The sequence below is a fragment of the Photinus pyralis genome, unplaced genomic scaffold (assembly GCF_008802855.1).
Source record: "Photinus pyralis isolate 1611_PpyrPB1 unplaced genomic scaffold, Ppyr1.3 Ppyr1.4_LG9, whole genome shotgun sequence".
Lineage (NCBI taxonomy): Eukaryota > Metazoa > Arthropoda > Insecta > Coleoptera > Lampyridae > Photinus > Photinus pyralis.
Window position 1 is genome coordinate 3,917,959 of NW_022170878.1, and position 27,342 is coordinate 3,945,300.

Here is a 27,342-nt window from a genome sequence, read left to right on the forward strand (position 1 = left end):
CGGCTACAGAGCAAATGTTGAGTGTTTGTTTTGGTCCTCCAAATGCAAGTTCCAAACTCGAGTGCATTTGCAATACATCATGACCAATGATCATGTCTGCACATAGGTCTTTTACAATGAGAAGTTCTAGATTTCTGTATGAGCATTCTCCAATGCGAATAGTTTGCCGTGTGAGATGTTTCACTTGTGACTTGAGAGATGAGGAAGCCATTGATACAGTTTGTTTACAATGTTGTTTTCTTAGATTAAGCAGATTCGCGAATCCTTCATTAATGAAACTGATGCTGCTTCCTGTATCGATAAGAGCGTCAGCGCGAACTCCTTTTACGAATGCTGTAACCATAGCTTTTTGAAGCGAAGAAGGTGCAGCAGCGGTGATATAAGCAGTGTAGTTTTCATATTTTTCTTGAAAACAGGCAGCACTGTTTTTACTGCGACAAACAGTTGAAAAATGGCCTTTCTTTCCACAGGTATGGCACTCAACATCCACTGCTGGACAGTTTTTCCGAGCGTGGACAGGGCCACCACAAAAAAAGCATTTACGTTTTGAATAAGTTTTGGTTTCCGTAGATTTTGGTATTACAGCTACTGTTTCCACAGTAGAAGACGGATTAGGTGAAATTGCATTGACGATAGAAGATTGAGTTTTAAATATTGCAGAATTTCTTTCAGCTGTTTCCATTGACAGAGCTAGAGTGTAAGCTTGATCTAAGGATAATGTCAGATTCTCCAAAAGTCTCTGACGGATCTCTGATGAAATAATTCCTGTGATAAATGCTCCTCGTATATTCTCGTTTTTATTTGTCCCAGCATCCACTGCAGTGAATTGGCATTCCTTAGACAATTGTTTAAGTGCCTGGAGGTAAGTGTCAATAGATTCTCCAAACTGTTGACGCCTCGTGGCAAGCACATGCCTGGCGTAAATTACATTTCGAGGTTTGATGTATAGAGCATCGAGAATAATAAGCGCATCAGTGTAAGTTTCACAGTCACATACGTACGCAAATACTCGTGGCGAGATGTAGTTTACCAGCAGCTGTAGCTTGACGGCTTCAGAAAGCAATTGAATATTACTTGTTGCATCAGGGCCCATTGTAGTAGAGGCAGATGAGGATTGTCGAGCTTTTAGAAAATTCTCAAAAGTTTTCTTCCAATGTTCCCATTCCAAGGTGGTGGAACTTAACGTCGGATCTCCGTCAAAGCGTTCGGGACGTAAGAATCTATCCATTTTTTTTAAATGGAATAAATTGTTATAATACTAATTTTAACCTTTTATAAAGCTAGGCTTTATTCCATTTAAAATTATACATTATAGTAAATGAGTGACACATTGACATACAAAAATAACAAACGATACAACGTCTAGATCCATTAAAGAACAAATCATCTAACACTTCGGAGACACTTTCGCCACCTGTTAGTAGGTCATTAACATAAAAATCTCTAAGAATAACATTTGAAGCCTTTGGATGACTACTCGAGTGTATAATTCCGAGCTCTTTTAGACATCTGATTGCTAAATACGGAGCGGAAGTGGTTCCGTAAGTGACTGTATTTAACTGATAAGTTTGTAATTCTGCATCAGGTGAAAACCGCCACAGAATCATCTGTAAATGTCTTTGATCTTCTGCTACCCACAACATCCGATACATTTGTTCAATATCCGCTCCAACAAACAACGATTTTATGTTGTCGAAAACGAAGAATTAATGAGATTATGTCCTCTTGAATTTTAGGACCTGTATGTTGAATTTCATTAAGCGAACAACCTACCACCCCACGCGCCGAACCATCAAAAACAACGCGAAGTTTTGTTGTCTCATTATTTTCTTTTAACACACCGTGATGAGGTAGATAAAATGCATTCTCAACTGGCGTATTTACTAAAGACATATGACCTAAGTCTATATATTCACGTATGAATTCCGAATACATAGACCTGAATTGTTCATTAATTGAAAACCTTTTTTCTAATGATTGAAAGCGTTTTATTGCTAACGATCGAGTATTAGACAAATTTTCAATAGGTTTTGAAAATGGATACCGAACTATGAATTTACCATCGGTATCTCTAGTGGTTGTTTCACGAAACAACACTTCACATTTATCATCACCTTTATATTCTGGATTCAACACCTCCTCTATTTGCCAAAATTTTTCAAGTTGATTTTGAACAGATTCAAATGTTGATAAATTACATTGCAATTTACAAGACAATGGTGCAGATAATGGTCCTGAAATAACCCAACCTAATTGAGTGTCTTGCAACATTAAACCATCAGAATTCAGTGAAACCGAATCTGGTTTTAACATTCTCCAAAAGACTTCAGCACCTAATAATAAATCAACTTTATTTTTAACATAAAACTGAGGATCAGCCAAATCAAAATGTGGAGGAATATTCAATTCTTTTGCACTAAAAGAACAAGATGGTAATGAACCTGTAATTTCCTTTCATTACATAACATTTTATTTCTGCATTAAAATGCTGTTGTGTTTGATCTAAAATTTACAACACAACTGGCATTTAATGAAATAAGGCTGAAAAAATTTCCAATACCACTAGTAACAATAATTCTTTAGTTTTGTTTTTGGTCAAATTCAACAGCATTTTGATATTCTTCAGTAATAATTTGCCTGTGAACCGCTATCCAACAAAGCACGTGCATAAATGTTTAATGTTATAATTATCTAACAATCAATACATTTGCCGTCGCTACAAGATAAATTGCAACTACAAAACGATTACTAGTACAAAATCGCCTTCTTCTGTTAGATGCAATAACAAATTATGCCTACCTTTGCAAAGAATTTGCGACACACCTCTGTTTTATGATTCGGCATAAAACAGTTCTCACAGGGGGTCATATCGGATACCTTGGGTTCAGATCATTTCCCTATCATAATGACACTTAAAACTGCTTCGGATACAAAGGACAAGGAAAACACTATTTACCCAAAAACTAAATGAAATACTAAGAAAGCGAACTGGTCGGATTATGATTACACTTCCCACGTCTATTTTAATTCCGTCCCTCAGTTAGAAAACATCGATCAGAAATATAAATTCTTCATCCAGGGTATTGAAGAAGCTGCCTTAACTTCAATTCCAGTTAACAAACCTTTTAATAAAAACAAACGCAGTCCTCCGCCGTGGTGGGATAATCAATGTGACGAATCGATTCGCCAACGGAAGTCTGCAATCTCTGCATATAAAAATTATAGCGCTCTGGAAAATTACGTGTTGGTAAATAAAGCCATAGCCGAAACTAAACGTTTTTTGAAGCGCAAAGGCAAAACGTATTGGATAAAATTTTGTGGTCAATTAAGTAAAAATACTCCAGCCAAAAGTTTGTGGCAACAAGCTAAAAGAATGCAAAGAATGAAGGTTCACTCTCAGAACGATTCGAGTAACAACGATTGGACAGAATTATTCCTACAAAGAATTGCCCCTTGCATAGTAAACCCCTCCGTGGAAGATACTGACTATAACGTTGAACCTACCGAGGATGAATTGTTCGATACCCCTCTAACCCTAAATGAACTTAATTATGCTTTAAAAAAATCTGTTAACTCGTCGCCCGGACTTGACCAAATAACATACGAGATGATCTACAATTTGTCGAAAAGGGGAAGGCTGTTTCTACTGGACATATACAATGATGTGTGGTTAAGGAATGATGTGATTTCTGAGTGGAAGAAGATACTAGTTGTCCCTATTCTAAAGCCACAAAAAGACCCCAAATTGGCAGAATCGTATCGCTCAATTTCACTACTATCTTGCATAGCCAAAACTTTTGAACGCATCTTAAAATATAGAATAGAATTCTACTTGACTAAGAACACTATCCTCCCAGCTCAACAATATGGTTTTAAAAGAGGCTGCGGCACGACCGATGCTGTCGCACAATTAGTATGCGATATACAGTTAAACCTTTCTAATAACTACTATTTAGGTGCCGCTTTCCTTGACATTAGGGGGGCCTATGATTCGGTTGATGTGAATATCCTAAAAAACAAGCTTCTTAGCATAAATATTCCACATCGAGTTGGTAACCTCCTGTGTAACCTTTTAATTGACAGAGTAGTATTTGTTAGAACTGGACAAAATGGACTCATCGGTCCACGTACTGTTTCAACAGGTTTACCTCAAGGTTCTGTCATTTCTCCAGTCCTCTTCAATGTGTACACCAAAGATATTCACGACGATAACATAGACGGTCAACTAATTCAATACGCAGATGACTTTGTAGTTTACAATTCGAATAGGAAAATTGAGGAATGCATATACTCTCTCACTACAAGCATGTCTGTAATAACTAAAAAAATGGAGGCTGTAGGGTTCGCGTTAACGCCGGAAAAATCGAATGTCACCATATTCACCAGACATATCATTCGAAACATCGATCAAATAGCGGTAGATAATGTCTCGTACCAAGTCTCTAATATGGCTTCGTATTTAGGTTTTAAACTCGACAGAAAACTTACCTGGAAATATCATATTGAGGATATCGTTACCAAATGCGACAAAGGTCTAAATTTTCTAAAGTTCATTAGAACAACCTGGTGAGGAGCCGATATTAAATCATGTCTCATGTTTTACAAAGCATACATTCGCTCAATGATTGATTATGGCTGTGTCCTCTACGGGTCCGCAAGGCCGTATTTGTTAAAAAAGCTGGAAATTGTGCAAAACTCCGCCTTAAGACTCTGTTTGGGAGCCATGAGTTCCACACCGACGGAACCATTACGAATCGAAGCGTTAGAACCTCCGCTAGAACTACGCAGACAATTATTAACGGAAAAATTCATTCTAAAGCTATATACTAGGGACCCTAGACTCATTCAAAAAATTGCTAAGTTAAATGACTTAGATCTAACCTTAAAATTCTGGGCCAAGAGACTCTCCCCGTTATTATGTGAGGCATTTAGAAATATGATAGACATAAGTAAATTCCTGTGTGAACCTACCCAGCCTAAAATCATAGACCTCTTTGATTACTTATCCATAAAAAATATCGAGGTTCCCCCATATGTGGAAAACATTGCTATCAATAGAACAATTCTTAACTGCGTTCTTTTTAAAAATAGAGAATATACCCACATATATACAGATGCGTCCAGGCAAGACCAGGATGTAGGATGCGCAGTCTATGTCCCGTCTTTGAATCTCCAGAAGACCTACAAACTATTGGATTTCACGTCCATATTCTCTGCAGAGGCTATCGGAATTTTCAAGGCATGCGAACTCGCTGAACAACAAGGATTACGTACCATTAACATTCTTTCTGATTCTCTATCTGTTCTTTCATGCCTCTCAAGACCGATGGACGTTCTTAACATCAAGGATAATTACTACTGCAAACAGCTAAAATCTAAAATAAAACGGTTGGAAAGATCAGGCGCTAAAATTAAGCTGACATGGATAAAAGCTCACACTGGACTGTTACCCAACGAAAAAGTAGATGTGTTAGCTAAGGAGGCTTGCTATAACGGACAAGAAATAGTGAACTACATAGGAATGTTAGATGGCGCAGCGATATGTCGACAAAATCTGCTCCGAAAATGGAAAATCCGATGGAGCCATTTCAGCAACAACCACCGCACACAATACACCCTAATCCATCCTTCTATTCCTAGGAAATTTTGGCACGACAACTCCATTTTCTCAAGAAGCGAAATAGTAACAATTGGCCGACTGAAATTCGGCCATGCTTGCTATCCATATCATTTACATAGGATTGGAGTCTTGGACTCGAACTTATGCGACGATTATCAAGTAATAAGTGACTTAAATCACATTTTCTTTGCCTGTAACAAATACACAAACCAAAGACAAAAGCTGTATAGCGACCTTGGTAAAGAGGGCATTTTCCCACCTTACAATATAGTGCACATTTTGTACTTAGCAGTACAAAGTGTGACTATTTGCACGGCCCTTATGAATTTTATCAAATCAAGTCAGCTCACATTTTAGATAGGTTAGATTTCGTCTTCATTTTCTCCTATTGGCGACTTTTGAGTATCTTTACATTTTGAACAAGTCCGAGGTCTACCTGTTCTGTCCGTTAGCCACCCCGAGAGACCCCTGGGTGTGAAGAGTACACCTTTTTCCACTCCTTTGTGGTCCCTCAAATCATTTTGTACAGGTTTAGACTAGGTCCAAACAAACACATGAGCTGCTGGCTAATGAACTTAAGTTTAAGGGCCATTAAAAAAAAAAAAAAAGCCCTAATGCTTGGACTTTGTCAATTCTATTTTGTACAGATAAAACGAGAAATTCCGAACATTTAAAAATAGAATGCTCCTTTTTGCAATAATAGCATTCATAACTTGACTTATTTACTACAAATGCTTTCTTATTAACAATGTTTAACTGCTTCTTTGGTTCAGAACGTCCAAATAACGTTTCTAAAAATTCCGCCTTTTGTTCTAAAAAGCATAGAAAATCCACAACAGATCCATTTTTTGAATTTGCTTTTAATCGAAGCTTTTCAGTTTCCCAATCTTTAGCTAATGACATATCCAATTTATTTGTAAATACCTATGTATAAAAGAATAGTATTCCAACTCTCTATGGGTTCACCTAAAATAGACAAACAGTGTAAATGTTTGCTTGTTTTATCAGCGAAACTACGTAACTGAACTGAAGAGTCACTTTTCAATTGCGGTAATTCCATAATTGCTTTAATATGATTATGGACCAATAATCCTGATTTGCTAAACCGTTTTACTAAAGATTCCCATGCTGTCTGATAATTGGTCTCATTAAAATCAAGAGAGGATATTATATCTGCAGCCGAACCAATAAGGCTTGAACGTAGATAATGAAATTTGTCAGTATTACAAATAGATTTATTATTATGAATCATGGATTCGTATTTAGTTTTAAACTCCAACCATTCTTCAAAATTTCCTGAAAACTTTGGAAGTTCAATAGTTGGCAATTTAAACTTTGTGCTTTTATTTACAACAGGGTGAATATCTACAACTTCCGATACAGGATTTAAAATACTGGTGGTACAATGGCCAACAGCTGCAGAATCCGACTTATTAATAATAGCTGATATTGATTCTTCGGTTATAATTCTGGGATTCTTACTTGCAGCAATTGAATTACTACCTTCTAATGAAGTAGATTTTAATGATTGACTTTCCAAAGCTTTTGATTGAACTATATAGTATTGAAATACAAATCTTCAACTTCATTCCGGTAGTCAAGTGCTGCATCTAAATCCGTTTCTTCTACCAATTCTTCAATATTAGATTGAATAGTGTTGAATTCTTTAAAATAATCCTCAACTTTTTGCCTTTTGTACTGCAACTGCGTTACCGTTATATCGCTAACATTAGTTGAATCAATACCTGACACATAATTGAAAAACTTAGTTATTCTCCCCTTGATCACACCACGCAATTTAATGCTACGCGCTAAAACCTCATCCATGACTTAAAAACTGACAAGGCAAAACTTTGAAACGTATCAACCTTTTGTTAATAATCAATTTCTATTTAACTGTCAAAGTCAGTCAAAATCTGATAAATTTCACAATTAAGATCTATGTTTCTTGGACAGAAAAATGAAATTTCTCTTGCTACCACAAGTCAGAACGTTTAAGGTTCGTTCAATATTCAATACTTGAACTAAATGATAACTCTTAAAGAAAATACTTGGAACAGACTCACCCGATCTCAATTTCCTAACAATTAGTAATCGAATATTGGACTAATGAATGAATCTGATTACGCGTTCTTTGTATCAGGACTTTTCTGCAAATCTCAGCTAATAATTGCTGCTTCCGCAACGATAACTGTTCACAATACTGAGCTCCAGATAATAAATATTTGCTGCTTCTTCAACGATAACCGTTTGTAAGACTGAACCTCCAATTAATAAATGCTGCTTCCGCAACGATAACTTCCTTTGTTTAAATTGGGACTCCAATTCCTTGTCACGTTGATCGACGCCTTTTTCTTATTCTCCAAATCACAAATCCGGCTTCGATAGGACCATATACTGATTTTTGTCAGTGCGAAATATAATTTGGTTCGCGATTTGTGAATAAATTTTTAATTGCAACGAATACAACTTTTTTTTATTGACAATTCTTACATCATTGTTTTTATTTCATATTACTTAATCATTTTTAAATGTATATAAACACAAAATTGCAACACATTTCGTCTGATCCAGGACCGCCATTACATTTTGACATCCAACGTGGGACTTTATAAGAAGCGCGTTACATTCCTCTCAAGATCTCGCTCCGAGGACCCCCATCCCCTGAAGGTAGGTACTGAGGTTTCGCCAGTGGATGCGAGCAGGACGTGTTACGCAAGGACCTTAATAGGCAGGTGATTTTCCTGTATATTTAGAGCATTTTTTAGAAATAAAAAAAATTGTGTTATTATTTGCGTTTTGTCCGTCCGTCCGTCCAGACCACTGCTGCGGTTGAACTCCCCCCCTTGCCCATGAATTATTTCTTGAGATGCTGTCTTTGAGTGTACAACGTGCATAACTTTGACACCAATTGGTTTCAAAAGAATTTGCATATGCATGCCTTTAATGGTGCCAAGTAAAATTTTTGAAAATGGTGGGGGGGGGGGTGAACACACGTTCTACCCTTCATGGTATTCTAATGAAAGGTCTCACCAAAGTGAATTGGTTTGTACAAACTATAACTTTCCTGCACAACTCTTCTCCGAGATCAGTAGGTGGTCGGGGGCAAGGAGGGGGTGTTAGAAATTAATTTTATCTTTCATGGTATTCCAATTAAAGGTCTCAACAAAAGGAACTGCTTTGTACCAACTACCGCCCTACTTTCTCGCTCCTTATCAAATCAAAAGAAGGATTGGGCGGGGGGGGGGGGGAACGGGTTTTATCCTTTATGGTACTCTAATGAATGGTCTCAACGAAAGGGATTAATTCCTACCGACCATAGTCTCCTGCTCGACTCCTTATCGTGATCGGATATAAATGAGGCAGAATCGCGCATGCGCAAGTGTGCGAGTGGTATCTCTGCTATCAACATCAATTTTTTTTTAAAATACCTCATCACAATTGACTGAAACAATTTTCACACATCCTGAAAACCACAGAAGAAACTATTCAAAATGTCAAAATAAATCACATTTATTTGTATTGAACAATAAGTAAATAAATTACAAAATCAGTCTGCATTCCATCAGAACTGTGGAACATTAAACCATTGGTACTTTTTATCTTTGGTGGTGTCATATTCGTATTCGAGGCATTTGTATCGTCTGCAAATAATAAATTCGTCTAATTAAGTTACCTTTACGTCCGTTTGTACGTACGGAAAATATATGCTTTTGGTGCATTTCACAACAGGGTAATCCTCCCTAAAGCACTTCGTTCCTAAGTAGTTGAAGAAGATACGCCCGACTCTTCTAGAATTCGATGTGTCGGCCTTCTTGAGACACGCGTAGAACTGATCATCGCATTTGCAGTTCGACAATGTGAAAGGGGCGTTGTTTGTTAAATTGTGAGCGGTTGCGTTGGCCGTAATGGTGTCATCGCAGTAATCGTGGGCTCTGCAGCATCCGTCCGTCTCGTGTGCGCTACCGAGATCGTTTTCAGTGTCCGAGATGTTTCCTGCGCCGCACCACTTCGTACCTGTCGTTCTGGCGTTAGTTTACGTTTTGATTTTGAGTGCACTTACCGGGGTAGATTAGAATCCACATATACCAGGGATCATCATCATCATTTTCTTTAGTTTCAGGCGTGGCCGTGGTACTGTCCAAATAAGTGACGGTACTCGCCCAAACATTCGCAATTAGCATCGAGATGATTACTGCTGTAATTGCCTTCATGATTTCGTGGTTTTTTATCATTGCCTTAGAATTATATAGGTACCTACTGTCTACAGATCAGCAAATATTAGCTGTACTGTGCAGACGAGATTAGTTATTTAACTTTTGATAGCCGTGTTCGCACAAGGGCATTCACTCTCTTAGTTTTACGCATTTTTTTTATTGGCAATAATTTGGGAATGATCAATACCATTAGGCGAGGCCTTCTACATAATAATTAGGCATGAAATTTTAATAAGTTTATTACATTATGTTGGCCTAAGCAACTACATTGATGGGAAGCTATCTTAAAAATCGTAAGCAACTGGTACTACTAAATAATACTAAATCTGATGCACTACCGATTTGCTGTGGGGCCCCACAAGGCTCTATTCTAGGTCCTGTATTATTCATATTATACACCTTGTGATGTACCGTCTAGACAAAGCTACCTAACTTGAATAACCGAATAATAGGACCATCTTACCACGTTGTGTTTTAAGAGTCGCTACAAGATATGTGTTGCTTGTCGGAGTGATGATCAAGTAAGGAATACAAATAAAACAAATACATGCTTAAAGTTAAAAACGGAGATTTAATCCAATAATAATTCGCATTGCAAGATTAAATTTAGAAAATGGTAGTTCACCGAGTAGAAACAAATATAACAATAGGCTGGGAAAAAAAGAACTGACCAAGAAAAAACCAGCCAACAAATTAATATTGATCTTTATAGCAAAATTAGTAGTTATCTGTAATGGCATGAATGCATATTATGATGGTTATCAAGTAAATTAAGATAATGTTGAACCACAGGCTCCGCTGGAATTCCTAAAGAATCAATATTTCACACACATAACAAAAAAACAATCATTAAAACATTACAACAAATTCATATAAGTTTGGATATTGGGTGATCAGTCCAAATCCCACACCGAGTAGTCTTTAGTTGCTCTGGCCATGACATGTCAACATTGTATGAAATCGCTAGGAGTTGGCCTCTCAGAAGAGCATTTCACACAGGAAGGATACAAAACAGATACAAAAAAACAAAGGGCACAACGGGAACACGTCGTACGCTTTTAGCAGATCCCTGCGGAAGTGAGGCCGGGACTTGCCTGCGCCCTCATGTACGACTAAGCGGGACCCCAACTCTTTCATTCACACATCTCTAGGGCCAGTCCAACCCACTAGCCTTAAAATGCCGGGTTATAAATTACCGAACTCCAGGCTCTCTACCATGAGTACTGACAATAACCGATCAAAAGACAAATCATGACATAACATAAATAACAGAGCAACCATCGGCAAACTCGCACGCATACATAAACAAAATATACACAATTTATGTAGGCGTTGACAGTTGACATATTTGCACTGGCATAACAAAGACTAACACAAAACCAATATTCGGTCACTACATGTCAGAGATCGACTAATCGGATTGATTAGCAATATCGGTAAGATGGCTCTTTTCAAAGACACAAAAACAGTACATAAAACATATATCTCTGCGTATGTCAGTTCTGAACTTTAGCCAGCCTCTGTTACGTCAAACCGAGATATTAAACATCGGTATCAAATATAGCACAGTACATATTCGAAACAAGTCACCCTACCAAATATTAATAATCATAATCACCCGGTTCAAATAAATAGTAGGAGCATAACGATAGTATCACATTATAACAAACACCACGAAACATGTGGCAAACATTAGTATCAAGTAATTAATTCACAATGCCAAGTGCAATATGTAACAATCAACCACCTAACGTACGTCACTCGCCCCCAGGTGAAGCACCCTGTAAATACACAGTAACATATTCAGGCAAACAATAGCGAAATGCGCTGCAATAAATTCAATTATAAATTAAAATGTAGTTCTGCATACTTGTATTGAATATCGCCCCTGAGGGAACATACAGTATCTAAATACAAATAAAACACGTAAAGCGGTCAGTAATTCCTGTAGCCAGCGCTTGGGACAAAGGAAAACTGTAAATTGGAAAACAACAGATTTGTAGAATATATGCATTTAGTTCAAAGTGTGACCAATATAATTAAAAGTGCAATTTTTATCTAGAGTGTGTTCCAAATGGCAATAATCACGCTGTACGAGAATAATATTCAATTGGTAAATAATCGAACACGATCATATGATTATTAGATGGATGCAATAGACGCAGAGATAAAAAAACGAGTACATCACCTTTGTAATTGTCGAAACTGCACTCACCATTCGTAACGTAAAAATTACATCTGCCCTCAACAACAGCACAAATACCTCTGCTGCATTCTCTCCCTTTTTAAACAAATCCTAGACGAAAATTGTTAATGTCGATAGGGATCATTAAGTTCCCTCGCATAGCGTTATATTTGACACATTTATTGTAAATTATGGCCCATTTCAATGTAGAGCAGCGAAGAAAAAAAAACACGTGTTCCACGGAAACGAAACAGAGCGCAATCTTGACTTTTTTCGTCGCGCCAGGGTCGGTTTCGGGAATATTTAAATCGAATTTTAGCGGACTAATTCGGTCTTTATGTATGTGTTTTTTATAGTTGCGTGTATTAATGACCTGGTCTTGTATTGCTAACATGAAACCCTCAGTCTACGGGAAGATATCACATTCAGACAACCAAGTGTGCGTTGCTATAGAATCAACACAATCCTGGCTAACCTCTTGTGGAAATCGTCCATGTAAAGGCTTTTGGTTCCATGTCTGTATGTTATTTGTGATGTATGTAAGTTTGGATGTGGGTGGGAGTATATTAGTTTCGTGTAGGTTAAGTGGCGTGTAAGATTTGTCTGCATATGTTACTGTTTTGTGTAAGACTGAAGTATCTGATTTGTAATAAAAGTATTGTCGTAAGTTGTGTATTTGTGTTTGGTGCAATAGTTTTATACGAGGAGTAAACCGCAACCCAAATTTTGTACACTGATTTCCTATAAATATTAGATTTCCTCTGAGTTCCTTCGAGTTCTTCAGAGTTCATTTGATTTCTTCGGAGTTTCCCTGATTTCCTCCGAGTTCCTCCAACTTCCACGAAATACCTCTGATTTCCTTGGAGTTTCCTCGATTTTCTTTTGGAGTTCCTGTGAGTTCCTCTGATTTTTTAAAGTTTTTTAATTATTTCATTGTTATTCCGTTGATTTAACAATTTCCTGGTAAGTAAAACCCGAGGTAAAAACATAAAAAAAATATAAAAGTGTCAAGTGTCAACTTAAAAAGTAATCGTAAACGATTTACATAAAGCGCATTTCCACTTGCATTCATTTCCCATTTGTAAGATGCAACTCTGTTAAAATCGTATAAATCCGGCCACAAATGTGAAAGATAGCGTTGCACATGGGCAATCCATTGTTGGCGTGCTACTTCAATTTCAGTTTATGAGAAGAATTTCATATCAATGCTTTTCTAAATAAGAAAGTTGGAACTGCGCATGCGCAAGCCTAAATTTTAAAACTAATGTTAGATTTTCCTTTGTTCCAAGCGCCTAAGTATCAAATTTCACTTAAATAGTTCCATAGATAAAAAAGTTGGCACTGCGCATGCGCAAAATAAAATTTTGAAACTGGCGCTAGATTTTTCTTTATTCCAAGTGCCTATGTATCACATTTCATTTAAATTCTTCCATAAATAAAAAAGTTGGCACTGCGCATGCGCAAAGCCAAATTTTGAAACTGGCGTTTGATTTTCCTTTATCCAAGTGCCTATGTATCAAATTTCGTTTAAATTCTTCCATAAATAAAAAAGTTGGCACTGCGCATGCGCAAAACCAAATTTTGAAATTGGCCGTTTGATTTTCCTTTATAGTGCCTATGTATCAAATTTCATTCAAATACTTTTATAAGTAAAAAAGTTTGCAATTCGGTTTATGGTCGAGATGCGAAAAGGGCACTGTGAATTTTGAATCGATTCGATTCAACTTTTGGCATTGCGTATTATATAGCTAAATCTATGCCCATATTGAATTTCATGCAATTCAGTTCATAACTCACGGAGATGTAAAAGCGATCGAACATTTCTAAACAAAGTTATCGTTCACACGGACAGATAGATGGACAGACAGACAAAGGAACAGACGGAGAGACCAACCGGCAGGCGACAGATAGCAATGAAAAATTATAAACGATCTCTAGGATCGTTAATAAACGGCAAAAGTGTAAAATTATGGAACATGTAAAAAACGGTTTTTTGTTTTTTTTACAATAACTTTTTTTGTAAGCGGTACAGAAAAATTCCTTCCTTGGTACAAGACTCGACACCATAACGAACCAAATAGCGAAAAAAGTAGAACAATAGCTCTTAAGATAAAGAACTAGTAGCGTCGCAAAACGAGCGGACGGACGGACGGATAAAAACACGACCTTAGACGAAACACTATTTTATATTTTAATAGACCTATTTGCAATGAGAAAAACTCATTATTAAATGAGAAAAATACCATAAACAAATAAAAAATTAGTTAAGACCAAATTAAATAATAAAATGCAGCACGAGTTCCTTTGATTTCTTTAGAGTTCCCTTGATTTCCTCGGAGTTCCTGTGATTTCCTTGGAATTCCTCCTGAATGCACATGGAATTCCTTGGAATTCTTAGCTTTCCTAGGAGTTCCTCCGGAATTCCTATGATTTCCCATAGATTTCCTCAAACGTGTACACTGATTTCCCATCGCGGTTTACCCCTCGTTTTAACCATTTTGGGGGAGAACGTAGTACCGGCGAGGGAGGGGAGGGTATGAATCCTCTCAGTACAGACCATTTCCCGACAACCGCTGTATAACAGTGGCGTTCTAAAAACGGTTAGCAAATATTTACCCCTGGGGGGTATTCCATGCCCCCCCAGACCTCCCGGTGCTACGTTTGCACCTAAAACGCTCAACCTTAGGACTCGTGTATTAAATATTTAGCAGGAAAAGTAAATTTAATGGCACTTCCTAAAAAGAAAGGGTGAGCGTAGCACCGGGGGGTGTCTGGGAAGTATGGAATACCCCCAGTACAGACATTACTTTTTAATTAAATCTACTATGACAATTCCGTTTTGAAAACGGTTTGCAAATATTTACCCCTGGGGGGTATTCCATACCCCCAGACCCCCCGGTGCTACGTTAAACGTAAAACTCTAAGCCCTGACGAATCCTCTCGTGATATTTTCAGAGAAGACCATCGGATCTTCTTCTCTTGACGAAAGTTCCATACTCCACAGGACCATGGCGATAACTTCGATAGTGTTTTCTCTAAAATTCTGATGTAATTGCTGACGCTATACATTTTTTGTGGGAATGTACTACCGGGGGGGGGGGGGGGGGGGGGTATGGAATATTCTGAATTCCTTTTGAAGACTGAGTCCATCGTGAAAAGTTCGACCCTTAAAGGTTCTTAAATGTTTTTGAAGAGTTGAAAGCTCTCAAAGACAAATGCTTCTTATACGTGTCACTTTTGATTTAACATTTACGGATGTTTGTCATCAATTGTGACTCGACGTGATTTTTTACTACATACAGGGTACTCCAAAAGTGAGTGTCTTGATTTCGATTAGGAGTATACTAAACGAATTGACATTAACATCAGAAACAAATAAAGTTAATTATCCCAATAAGACAGAGAGTAAATTGATATGATTGGTTGTAAAAGAGCGCGGAGCAATTTAAATTTACAGACTAACTGCGTTTTGATATTCAAAAGGGTTGATATACGATTTCCTTTTCCGGCTCAATTATGCTCCCTATAATTATATCCCTTTTGTTACAGGTAATAACTATCGCACGGCTTACCTGCTGACTTTAGTTAATCAATTTCGTTTGTTCTCGTCGATGCGAAAGGATAGGAAAGAGAAAAAAAACGTGTAAGTACGCTAATGGTTTTATTGCTGCGCAATTGCTGGCGAGGAACGTTGACATCTAAATAAAGTAATAAATACGGTTTGCCGTTTGTGATGTTGCCGCCTTATTGAGGATATTAGGTGTAAAAATTTGAATGCATTCGTAGCGCAATTAGATGAGTATTATCTTTATGACAATTGCTCTAGGAATACCCTACGTTTACTGGCTGAAGGCGTTTCCAATTAAAATATTAATAATAATCACAAACAGACTCGAAAAACCGAGATTTTATTTTATACTATTGAGATAGGACATTTTTCCGTTTCACTAATGAAATTGCTGCACAAATTGTAAAATGTTGACCAACCAAAATCAGTCGCGCCCTTAAATATATAGGCGATTACATTTATTTTTTTGCATTTTCCCACAGAGAACCTGAAAAAAATCCTCAAGATGTTGACCAAGTTCAAAGATCCTTCGAAATATTCTACAATTGATACCTTTACGTATAAGAATCCTCTTGAAAATAATCTCATTATATTCGAAAATCTCTTTAGAAATATACAAAAATGTCTATTGAAGATGTCCTTAGAAGGTTTCCCAGAAATCTTCTTCAAAAACTGCTTAGGATTCTTCCGATGGGGTTTTCATCCCATAGCCCAATTTATCTGACAGTGAATTTCCATGGAAACAAATACGTCCATATTGGAAGCTATCAGGTAGATCATCCCCTCGACATACAGTTTTCTAGAAACCTTGCGTCTTCTAGGACGTTTTTAGGGTTTATTCTTGAAATCTTTCATTTTTGGTGTCAGATTCTCAGGATCTGGATTCTGGACTCGAACTAATAATTCTGGAATCCAGACGCCTGATTCTCAAAGTAGGATTACGGGTCCTGAATCGGCGATTCCCGATTTTGAAGAAACTGAAATAATTAAATTCGCTTGAATTTGTTTTTTTGCTCTAGATACCTATAGGCGTTTCAAATTTTTTCTCTTAGTTATTTTAATTACTTATCAATTAATTAATGATCTTCTTACTTTAAGAAGCTTAATTAGATTTCTAAGTTCTAACTATTTGAAAACATTTTGTTTTACCTTGTCCTTGATTCCACAGAAGCTTAATTAAATTAAGTGATTTTTGATTTAAATCTCAAACAGTAGTTAATTAAATTAAATTAAATCTTCATCGCAAAATTCGCAAATTGTCTTAAGTTGAACGCGTCATTAAGCATTTACAAAATTAGTTCTTAAATTAATTTTTTTTAATTTGTTACATAAATCACAGTTGTAATTATGAGGTAATTAAAATTGTAGTATAATTTTTACTTACGTCAGTTGCAATTTACAGAAATAAATCCCGCCTCCACTTTTGATTTTAAATAATTTTGAAGCAAGATTATGCTAGAATTTATGCGCTACGAACATGTATTTCTGCTCTTGATTTTACTATTAGCCCCTTAATTAATTAGTTCCTAACACAGCTAGAATTTCTTTCACTGATATCAACTCATTTTAAGTTAGAGAACCATTTTAGTAGAATAACATAACCCAAGGTCATTGACTTACAACCAGAATTCATTAATTAATTCATCAAATTGTTACTAATTAATTGCAATTTTCAAGTAAAATTACCTTTGTTAATATCGGCCATAAAAATTCGGCGCTCACGAAAAATCGCTGGATAGGTTAGTATTACCGCCCTAGATCATTATGTCTTGTTCTACAATTTTGATACGAAATAATTAAGTGAAATTTCACTTGAAATTGTAGATCCTCATGTCAATCACTTATTCCGTTAGTGGCAATTCGTGCTTTCAATTTCTAACTATTACAAATTATAATTTGGAAGTTAATTTTGTGTCACTTGTGTTTATGCTCGAAAGATAAATTAATTAACTCCACAGGAATTACGATTCCATTACAAATTATTTCAAACTTGAAACTGTCACTGAACGCTACAAGAATTTAATTTTACTCTTTGTATTGACTTTTCAAATTCTAAATCTCATACTTATTTTAATTACATATTAATAATCATCAATTAATCATCAATAATGAATAACTTTAATTCCTCTGACATTTAATTTTCAATTGTTAGGTCATTTTGATAGCAACTTTATATTAGGAAGCTTTTTTAGTAGAATTACCTCGGGAATTACATTTGCGCCACAATTTTAAATTTTATAATTAGTTTCAATTGTTGAAACTGTTAAGTGGATTTACGCTTGTAATTATCAAGTAATAAATTGTTGTTTTATTTCTCCTTACACCATTCGAAATTTACAGCAATAAATCCCGCCTCCACTTATGATATTAAATAATTTTTAAGCAAAATTAGGCTAAAATTTACGCGCTACAAACATATTTATGTTTACCAAAGCTCCTTAACTAATTAGATACTAGACTAGATAATTGAAAGTGGAATAAAATTTGTGTCATAATCAATTTAATTATTGACTTACAAGTTTCATTAATTAATTATTAATTTTTTTCTAATTAACTTTAAATTTAAGATTTAATAAATTACATAAAGATTCATTATGTTTTGTTTTACAATTTTGATATGAGTTAATTAAGTGAAATGGCACTTGAAGTTGAAGATCATCCTTTCAACTACCTTATTCAGTGAATAGCAATGCATGCTTTTAATTGTAAGTACATATTACAAATTACAATTTGGAAGTTAATTTTTTGTCATTTTGAAAGTTAAATTAATTAATTCCGTATGAATTACAGTAATTATGTGGTGCTTGAACGCTACAAGAATTTTGCTCTAGGCATTGGCTTTCCAAATTCTGATCGTCGTTCTTATTTTAATGACTCATTAATTAATTAAACATATCTTTAATAATAAATAATTAATAATAATTGTTTTCTAAGAAACAACAATTTGTTAATAATTTGGAAACGCAGTTCATCTTCACTTTAGTGGGGTTGATTTTAAAGAAGCGTCAACTTTTTTATAATCCGAGCCTGAAATTAGGCAACTTAGTTAATTCCGCCAGAGATTCTCATTGTTTTCATAACTGAATTTCCAATTTGTGTTAAATTACATTAATTATAAGTATGGGTTAAAAATTCAGCATTAATTATGAAGACCTTTAATTAATTAATGAATTGATCTGCGGGAACAGATACTAAATTTCAAGGGGCAGTCACAGAAATAAATAATTAGTATCCTCATCAATGATAATTTATTTGGTGCTAATTTTCATATGAATTCACTTCAAATTAGCAAACTGCAACAGCAAGTGGAATTATACGTGATCGTTTTGCGAGAGAACATAACGTTGCAGTGAGGGATCGGGGGGAGGAAAATTAAAAAAACTCATTTCACGACCTTTGGGTAATTTTTACATGGATCATTTTGATAATTTGTACCTTTAATCGTAATTCAATCTTAGTTATTCTAAAATTCAGTAATTCTATTAACTAGAAAGAAGACAAATTAATTAATTCTCGTTTGATTACTTATAATTAAAAATTTTTAATTCGCATTTATTATTATATATAATTTTGAGTCAGAATTAGGTTGGAATTTAAGCGCTACAAAAATGTTCTTCGGCTGCCGACTTGTCTCGCGCGCTTAATTAATTAATTCCTCCCACAATTTTTTTTATTTGGATTTGGATATCGGGTTAGTTTCAATTAATGAAACTGTTGAGTGGAATTACACTTGATAATATTGGTCATGAAAATGTAGTATTACAATATTCTCGTTATTAGTGCGAAGGGTAATTAATTAATTCAATCGGCAAATTACATTCGGTTTAGAGACTTAATTTAATTAAATAAATAATTTCGTTCCCAATTATAATCTTTTACATATTTTCAAACCATCTAATTAAAAAAATTTGGAATCTATTTTTTAAGTACATATTTTATAATAGGATATTGTTCGGATACGTTTTGCAGAAGCTTAATTAAATCTGTTCTTAATTTCCATCTTTTTCGTATAATTTTGATAATTACTATTTTCGATTGAATTACATTTAGAGATTTTTTTGCCTCATTTGCGTTGATCTTCAAAGGCCTAATTAATTAGTTTCACCAGCAATGTCATTGAAATTATTGGTTACGATCTTAATTACTTATTTGAATTGTAAGCTCCCGGTATTGGGTTTAAAAGTTTTGATCCTTATTTAGTTCCATATTAATTAATTAAACATCCCCTAATTATACATTTTATAATGCTAATTTCAAATTTGAATGTTGTTAAACGGAATTACGTTTCGAGGTGTGAGCTAAAAATTTTGTCTCATGCGACTAATTACTTAATTTCTCCTACAATGAGTTTAACTGAATAATTTTAAATTAGAAAACTATACAAAGAGCTGTCAATTTAATTATTTATTCACAACCAGGCTTAATTAATTATTACGAGACGTAATTTTTCAAATTTTGACACCATTCAGTGGAATTACTTTGTTAACATGGGTCATAAAAAGTCTGCGTTAGTATGTTCACGTTAATTAAGAGAGAGCAGAGAGAGAAGAATTAATTAATTACGCTCTTATTATATGTGCACCAAATTCCGGAATAATGAATTCCGAATATATCTGGAATCCGATTCCAAATTTTCGATTCTATATTTCGAATTAGGGATCTGGAATTTTGGAATCACTTCGGATTCGATTCGATCCCAATTTGGAATGCCGATTATCTTTACCGGATTTTAAATTGTCAATTATGGATCCCGGACGCCAAACACTTGATTCTGGATTCTGGACATTGGATTCTGGTTCCGCAAGCTGGATTCCGAAGTCTACTTCCAATGCTAATTCAGTCGGAAAAGGTCGGTTTCCATCCGAAACTGAAGGTTCTCGTATTAAAGATCTTGTATGGCGCACAATTCAACAATCCGAATTGAATCGGCAACAAAGCGACCATTTTTAACCTTAGTCATTATAATCAAACATTTACAAAACGATTCGTTTATTATTAGCAGCCCAGCGTAAGTGCATAATAAAAGTCAATTTAGATCGCATTCAATTTCTGACACAAACTCAACGACCGTGGGTGCTTGCGCCAAAAAACAGAAAGAAGAACGAGCCGTAATTTACGACACGGGCTTTGGCGACGCGCAATACGAATTAATTTCCGGTATAACAATTTAAAACATCAAATTATGGAATAAATTCGTTAAACCGGATACTTCTGTTTAATTCTAAAACGGTTTCGATAATCCATTAAAATATTTTCACATGAGCACGCTGATGGATACGCTTCGCGACGACGGTCTTTTTCCCACCCCGGGCGTTCTTCCGCAAAGTCGGCGAGCGATCCGAAAAAAATTTTTATTTATAAGCTTAAATTGGCGGAGAGTCGTTTCGATCGCCGAAAATCGCTTACTGTCTATATTAGGAAGGTTGAAAATGAATTAAATTATTCAAATTGGCAATTGTAATTAGTGTAACGGTTGTCGAATAGCTGCATGAGAATGCCGATTCTGATGGCGTGGAAGGATTTTGTAGTTTCTCGCCTTTATTTTCTGTTTTTATTCCTTCTTCTTTCTATTTAAATTGCTGAATAAGGCAACTGTGAACCTTTCACGCACCAATTTCTTCTTATTCCAAAAGATTTGCGCCTATTGACATTTTTATAAGGACCTTCTGCAAAGAGATGCTTAGAGAAGCGAAAAAGTTTGGTTTTTTGACATGGAGATGGCGTTTGATTGTGTAGAGAGTAGAGATGGAGAGAAGAAGATTTTATGAATCATAACCTCAAATGCAATTTTAGGTAAAAGAGGGTCCAAATGTCAAATTATTATTTTATATCATAATTGCTTAAGGAATGATTTAATTAATCAGCATAATTTGGAACGTTGGGTCTGCTTAAAATTGGGGATTGAATTAACATGCATTTACCATTGCCATATTCAACGCGAATATTGGAATACTTATGATCAATGTTATCAAGCGCACTTCCACTTTTATTTAAAAATTTAAATTAATTAGAAAAATTTAAAAATTGTAGAATGAATTAATGAAATCTGGCAGTGAATAGATGATTAAATTGAGACTACATTGTGTATGGTATAAACCGAGGTATAAACGTAATTCCACTAAAGATTCCTAATTTAAACTTACTCGACATCAAAATAATAAATTACTTGTGGACAGAATTAAGTAATTAAGCGCAACAGATAAAATCGAGAGCCGAAATACATTTTTGTAGCGCATAACAAGCCTCAAGATTATTTATTCTGAAAATGTGAAATTTATAATTATAAGTTAATCGCAATTAAGGGAGAATTAATTAATTTGGCTCCTCTGTAGTCAATACGAATGTTACCAAACGGATTGATGCTTTCTAATTAATACAAATACAGATTTTTTACCTAAGATGTAATTAAAATGAGAGCAGAAATTTCCGAATTTGAAAATTGTTTGATATCAAAAGTACAAAAACGAGATCGCAATTAAAGGAAGAGCTATTGTATTATACAGGATGATTCAAATTCAAGTTTAAATTTGGCGAAATTTAAAAAAATTCCGGTTTATTATTGGGTAAATCGGTTATGAAGAATCGCTGGAAAATATTTTAAAGTTCTAAAAATGACCACTAGAGGGCGTAACTGCCATCTTAAATTTTAACATTGCACTTTCTTTAAATTTCGCATAATAAACTAAAAAATTTTTTTTCACATTTTTAAAGAGAACCAGTTTATCTATCATTGTCGTAAAAACAAAAACTCAGTTATTTCAAAAACAAAGATGGCGTGGGGCGTTCAATTGTTTTTGCAATAACCTGCTTTAATTTCTTAACCGTTTGACCGATTTTAACAAATTTGGTATGGTTGAAAAGAGCATTCCTTGGGCAATGAGAATCAACTACAATATAGTTAATTTAGTTGAATCGTTCTCTGCCAGGGGGCTAGTTTTGACACTATGATCCAAAATAAAAAAAAATCAAATAGAATATAAAATAAATTTATGAAAAAGTACCCAAATAACATCCAGAGGCCAGTGAAAAGCGTTTTTCAAAATCTCGTTCCTAACCTCAAACATTGGGAAAATGAGATTAATTAATTAATTTTGGCTCATAGTGTCAAAGCTACCCCTTTGGCGGAGAAGGATTCAACTAAATTAACTATATTCTAGTGGATTCTCATTGCTCAAGGAATGCCCTTTTCAATCATACCAAATTTGTTAAAATCGGTCAAACGGTTAAGAAGTTAACGCAAGTTATTGCAAAAACAATTGAACGCCCCACGCCATCTTTGTTTTTGAAATAACTGAGTTTTTGTTTTTACGAAAATGATAGATAAACTGGTTTTCTTTAAAAATGTGAAAAAAATTTTGTTTGTTTATTATGCGAAATTTAAAGAAAATGCAATTTTAAAATTTAAGATGGCAGTTCCGCCCTCTGGTGGTCATTTTTAGAACTTGAAAATATTTTCCAGCGATTCTTCATAATCGATTTACCCAATAATTTTTCAGTCATTGATACGGTTGTTGATGAGGGTAGGGGGAATTGCCTCCACAGAAATGGTGATTCTAACCTCCCAATCGGGTTTTAGAGCGACCCTCTGGTTTAAGGGATGCGTTTATTTTGATTTTAAAGACCCTGAACTCTCGTCGTGATTTTAAAGATAGTATTCACCCCTTAAAGTGGGACAATTTACCCCTGTAAATGGAAACAAAGTACTCCACATAGAAATGATGATTCTAACGAATGAATCAAGTTTTACAGCCACCCTTTCTTTTAAGGGATGCGTTTATTTTGAAAGACCCCGATACGCTTCTCGTGATTTTAAAGGTAATATTCACCCCTTAAAGTAGGGACAACTTACTCCTGTAAATGGGGAGAATGTACCCCACTTAGAAATGATGATTCTTACGAATCATTCAATTTTAGAACCACCATCTTCTTTAAGGGGTGCGTTTATTTTGACTTTAAAGACCCTTATACGCTCGTCGTGATTTTAAAGATAAGATTCACCCCTTTAAGTGTAGAAAATTTACCCCTGTAAATGAAGTAAAAGTACCCCACGTAGAAATGATGATTCTAACGAATCAATCAAGTTTTAGAGTTACCCTTTCCTTTAAGGGATACGTTTATTTTGATTTTAAAAACCCCGATATGCTTCTCGTGATTTTAAAGATAATATTCACCCCTTAAAGTAGGGGCAACCTACCCCTGTAAATGGAGAGAAATTACCCCACATAGAAATGATGATTCTAACGAATCAATCAAGTGTTAGAGTCACCCTTTCCTTTAAGGAATGTGTTTATTTTGATTTTAAAGACGCAGATACGCTCGTCGTGATTTTATAGATAATATTCACCCCTTAAAGTGGGGCAACTTACTCCTGTAAATGGAGAGAAAGTACCAGTTTTAGAGTCACCTATTCCTTTAAGGGATGCGTTTATTCTAATTTTAAAGACGCTGATACGCTCGTAGTGATTTTAAAGATAAGATTCACCCTTTCAAGAGGGGAAAATGTACCCCTGTAAATGAAGTGAAAGTACGAATCAATCCAGTTTTAGAACCACCCTCTCCTTTAAGGGATGCGTTTATTTTGACTTTAAAGACGCTGATACGCTCGTTCGTGATTTTTAAGATAATATTAACCCCTTCAAGTGGCGACAATTACCTGAAGGGGAGAAAGTGCCAATTTATAACGTGAGTCTCCGCCATTTCAACTGGCGATTTTAATAGAGATCTAAAAGACGGTAGTTCAACAAACACAGAACAAAAAATCGTAATTATCTTTGATTGGAGAGATAAGAAAACCGTTTACCTACTGCATATGGAAAGCTATTTGCGCGGCAGCGGCGAAATTAATTTGAAGAACAAAAAAAAACCAATTGGCGCAAGGCAAAAAATTAATTAAGAAAATTACATATCGCGCGCGTAGATTGCATTAGATTTTATTTTGTCCCAAGGACGTATTGCTTTCCAGTTGTAATTTTTTTTGAAGGGGGAAGCGAGCTCGTTTTGATCGCCAACGAACAGTTTACCATGTAAATACAATTAGGCATATTAAATTTAGATATGGGACAGATACAGGAAATAATGTATTAGGGAGAACAATGTGGAAAAACGCTGTCATACAGCGGAACGCACGCACTCGACTTACCATAGCGTGACTGATTATAAATCGCCCATTACCTTTATATGCCTATTACATAATTTTCAAATAAACTCCGTTTATTTTTGACGAAATTGAAGCTCGGGTCTCGGCCACGCCTAAATTTCGAAAAAAAAGGCAATTGCGCAAATGCGAGTTATTTCCATAGAATTAAAATGGCGTGAAAGCTTTGTCATGTACCTTAAATTGCCGGTTGTAACTAACAATTAAGGCCGAAAGGGCGGTACCGCATACACTTTACACATAAATCCGCGATTTTCTCGATTTTCAAATGAAAGAGAAATCGGTTAGGATCTAGTGTCATCGCGAGATCGACATCGAGATCGCCCACACAATGTAGGATAAATTTTTATTACCGTCCATACCAGTTAAAACTCATGTCACACTATAATTATCCTCTTAAAATGTAATGTCGGCATTAAATACCATTAAGATCGACTGCAGTTATCGTTAGACTCGTTTAGGGGGAATTATTATATCACTTTTCAATTGTTTGGCGTCCATTACGAAGACATTTCCTTTCGCGATTTACATAATTCACATTAAAATGTTGCACGGCAAATGTAAATGTAAGACTTCCGCATTCGCGAACTCCGATTTATTGAATGTGCATGTGTTGCTAAGAAAAGGTCGCTTGTCCACCATATTTTCAATTTTCTACACAAAACATAAATGAACGTTTCGCAATGAAGATTACTGCTGTTTTTAAAATTGTTTATTAAACCCCATTTTATAAATAAAATACAAGGTAGAGATCTTCCACAGCGGTAGTTCCCTCTGGGCATATGATCTTCTTCACTTCGTTACCACTTACCAATGGGGTTCAGCGCCACCCAATTTCTACCTTAACTCTCCCCGTATGAAACTGAGAAGATACGAGGGTGGTAATAAAAGTACAAACCAATTTAGGCACCAAAAGAAGTACTGGTTTATTCGAAATATCAGTAGGAAAGATAAAAATTGTCTTCACAATTGGATAGCGTATCAACAAATACAAAAAATTCCCCCAAATATTCAACATTATGGCTTACGTTACTCATAACTCGTAGTAACTTCGCTGTACAGGGTGAGTCAACGATTGCGCGGAGTTCCATTTGGGCGCCCTACTTTGTTGACGCACCCTGTATAATTCCAAATATTTTTAAAATGTGGAGAATATTCAAACATATCATAATACAAAAGCATTAAGTTACTCCGCGCAATCGTTGACTCACCCTGTACATTTTTATGCTCTTCCTAGAGTTTTGTAGAACCTTTCAGAGCTTTGAAGTCCGTTTTTCGTCTTCTGATAGATCGGGAGACTAGAGGGTGCTTTTTAAAGCAATCATTATCCATAATATTTGTGCGCGATCCTCCATTTTCTCAGAAATGGTTATTAGGCTTAGTCGTTTTCCATATACACTGTGTCCAAGATAAGAACGTTTATCATGAGGATCTCGGAAAGAAGATGGTCAAGTTAGAGAAAAGTTGCGTAAATAAACAGTTATAATCACTGTAAAGAAAACCAGAAAATTTCGATTACTTCCAAAGGTATGCCACAAAATCCGAAATTTTACGATTTGGTTTTTGAGGTTATTTGAACAGATACAAAAAAAATTAAAAACACTTCCTTATTGTCACTATTTGACCTCTACAAGTAGAGAGTGTTGATAAATTTTCAATACAAGGTTGGAAACTGTTGATTTCAACAGAATGGTACACCGGCGCACAAAGCCGTAATCGTTCGAAAACACCTCGGAAAATACACAATCTTGCATATTCCAGGAAATTTGTCTCCGTTTTCCTTAGATAAAGGTATCAGGGGCGGTTTAGTTCAATTCATATGCACTTGCGATTTTATTTTTTAATTCAATATACCTAATGGTGAAACCAACTTGAAGGTCACGGCGTATTTGTGATAGTCAAGTTTTTCGACGGAATCGAGTCTCCGTGCAAAGTTGCTCAAAATTTAGTCTGTTCATCCCTTAAATTTGCAAACAAGTAAAACATGCACGGATGACGTCATCAGTGAAGCGTTTTTTGGTGAGTTTGAGTTAAAAAGGGCGCGGAGACGTCCGTGAGGGGTGTTAAACTTTCCAAAATTTCGATCCGCGCGTTTTCCTAAGAATGAGCCATTTTAAAAAATTTAACGTCAAACTGACGGACGAGTCTATGTTGCGAAAAACGAAGGTGGGTCCGCGGTCGCGGTACTATGTTTACAAAAAATTACGAAATGCCTTCAAAATTCTCATGACTGTTTTTAGGAAAGGACAGTCGCCGAAATTGGTAAAAAAAAATATGGTACCCGAAATGCGTTTACAAAGCTCTAAGAAAAAGCCTGAAAGTTCTGAGAAGGTTATGCGAAGTGCCACAAAAACGATATAAAGCTTGGATTTGATACTGCCCTGGACAGCGTTTATAAGACTCTGAAAAGCATAAAATGTCCAAACAGGAATTGAAAGTTCAGGACAGCATCCAGAAATCGTTAGGATGTTTGCTATTGTCTTGCAAAGTCTTTCGGTGTTCTAGGAAAAAGATCTACATAAAACTCTATAATAGTCCTAAACGTAGTTTAAAAAACCTAGAAAAAACATAAAAACCTGGAGGATGGTAGGGTACTCT

General features: G+C 35.5%; 1 protein-coding gene across 1 annotated transcript; it reads right to left on the minus strand.

Moving 5' to 3' along the window:
• Positions 1 to 9,117: 9,117 nt before the first annotated feature.
• On the minus strand, positions 9,118 to 9,863 carry LOC116181105 (phospholipase A2-like). The gene is made up of 3 exons (XM_031501378.1): positions 9,684 to 9,863; positions 9,319 to 9,637; positions 9,118 to 9,264 (listed from the first exon to the last, which is right to left on the minus strand). The coding sequence occupies exons 1-3, from the start codon at positions 9,853 to 9,855 to the stop codon at positions 9,186 to 9,188; spliced, it is 570 nt and encodes a 189-aa protein (XP_031357238.1). The 5' UTR covers positions 9,856 to 9,863; the 3' UTR covers positions 9,118 to 9,185.
• Between the last annotated feature and the right edge of the window lie 17,479 nt (positions 9,864 to 27,342).

What these genes read in the sequence shown, in the direction of transcription:
- LOC116181105 (XM_031501378.1), bottom strand. Translation starts at nt 9,855, where the DNA reads ATGATAAAAAACCACGAAATCATGAAGGCAATTACAGCAGTAATCATC. An exon ending in GTGGATTCTAATCTACCCCG is followed by an intron (nt 9,638 to 9,683) that starts GTAAGTGCACTC and finishes CCAGAACGACAG; the next exon opens with GTACGAAGTGGTGCGGCGCA. An exon ending in ACCAAAAGCATATATTTTCC is followed by an intron (nt 9,265 to 9,318) that starts GTACGTACAAAC and finishes TATTATTTGCAG; the next exon opens with ACGATACAAATGCCTCGAAT.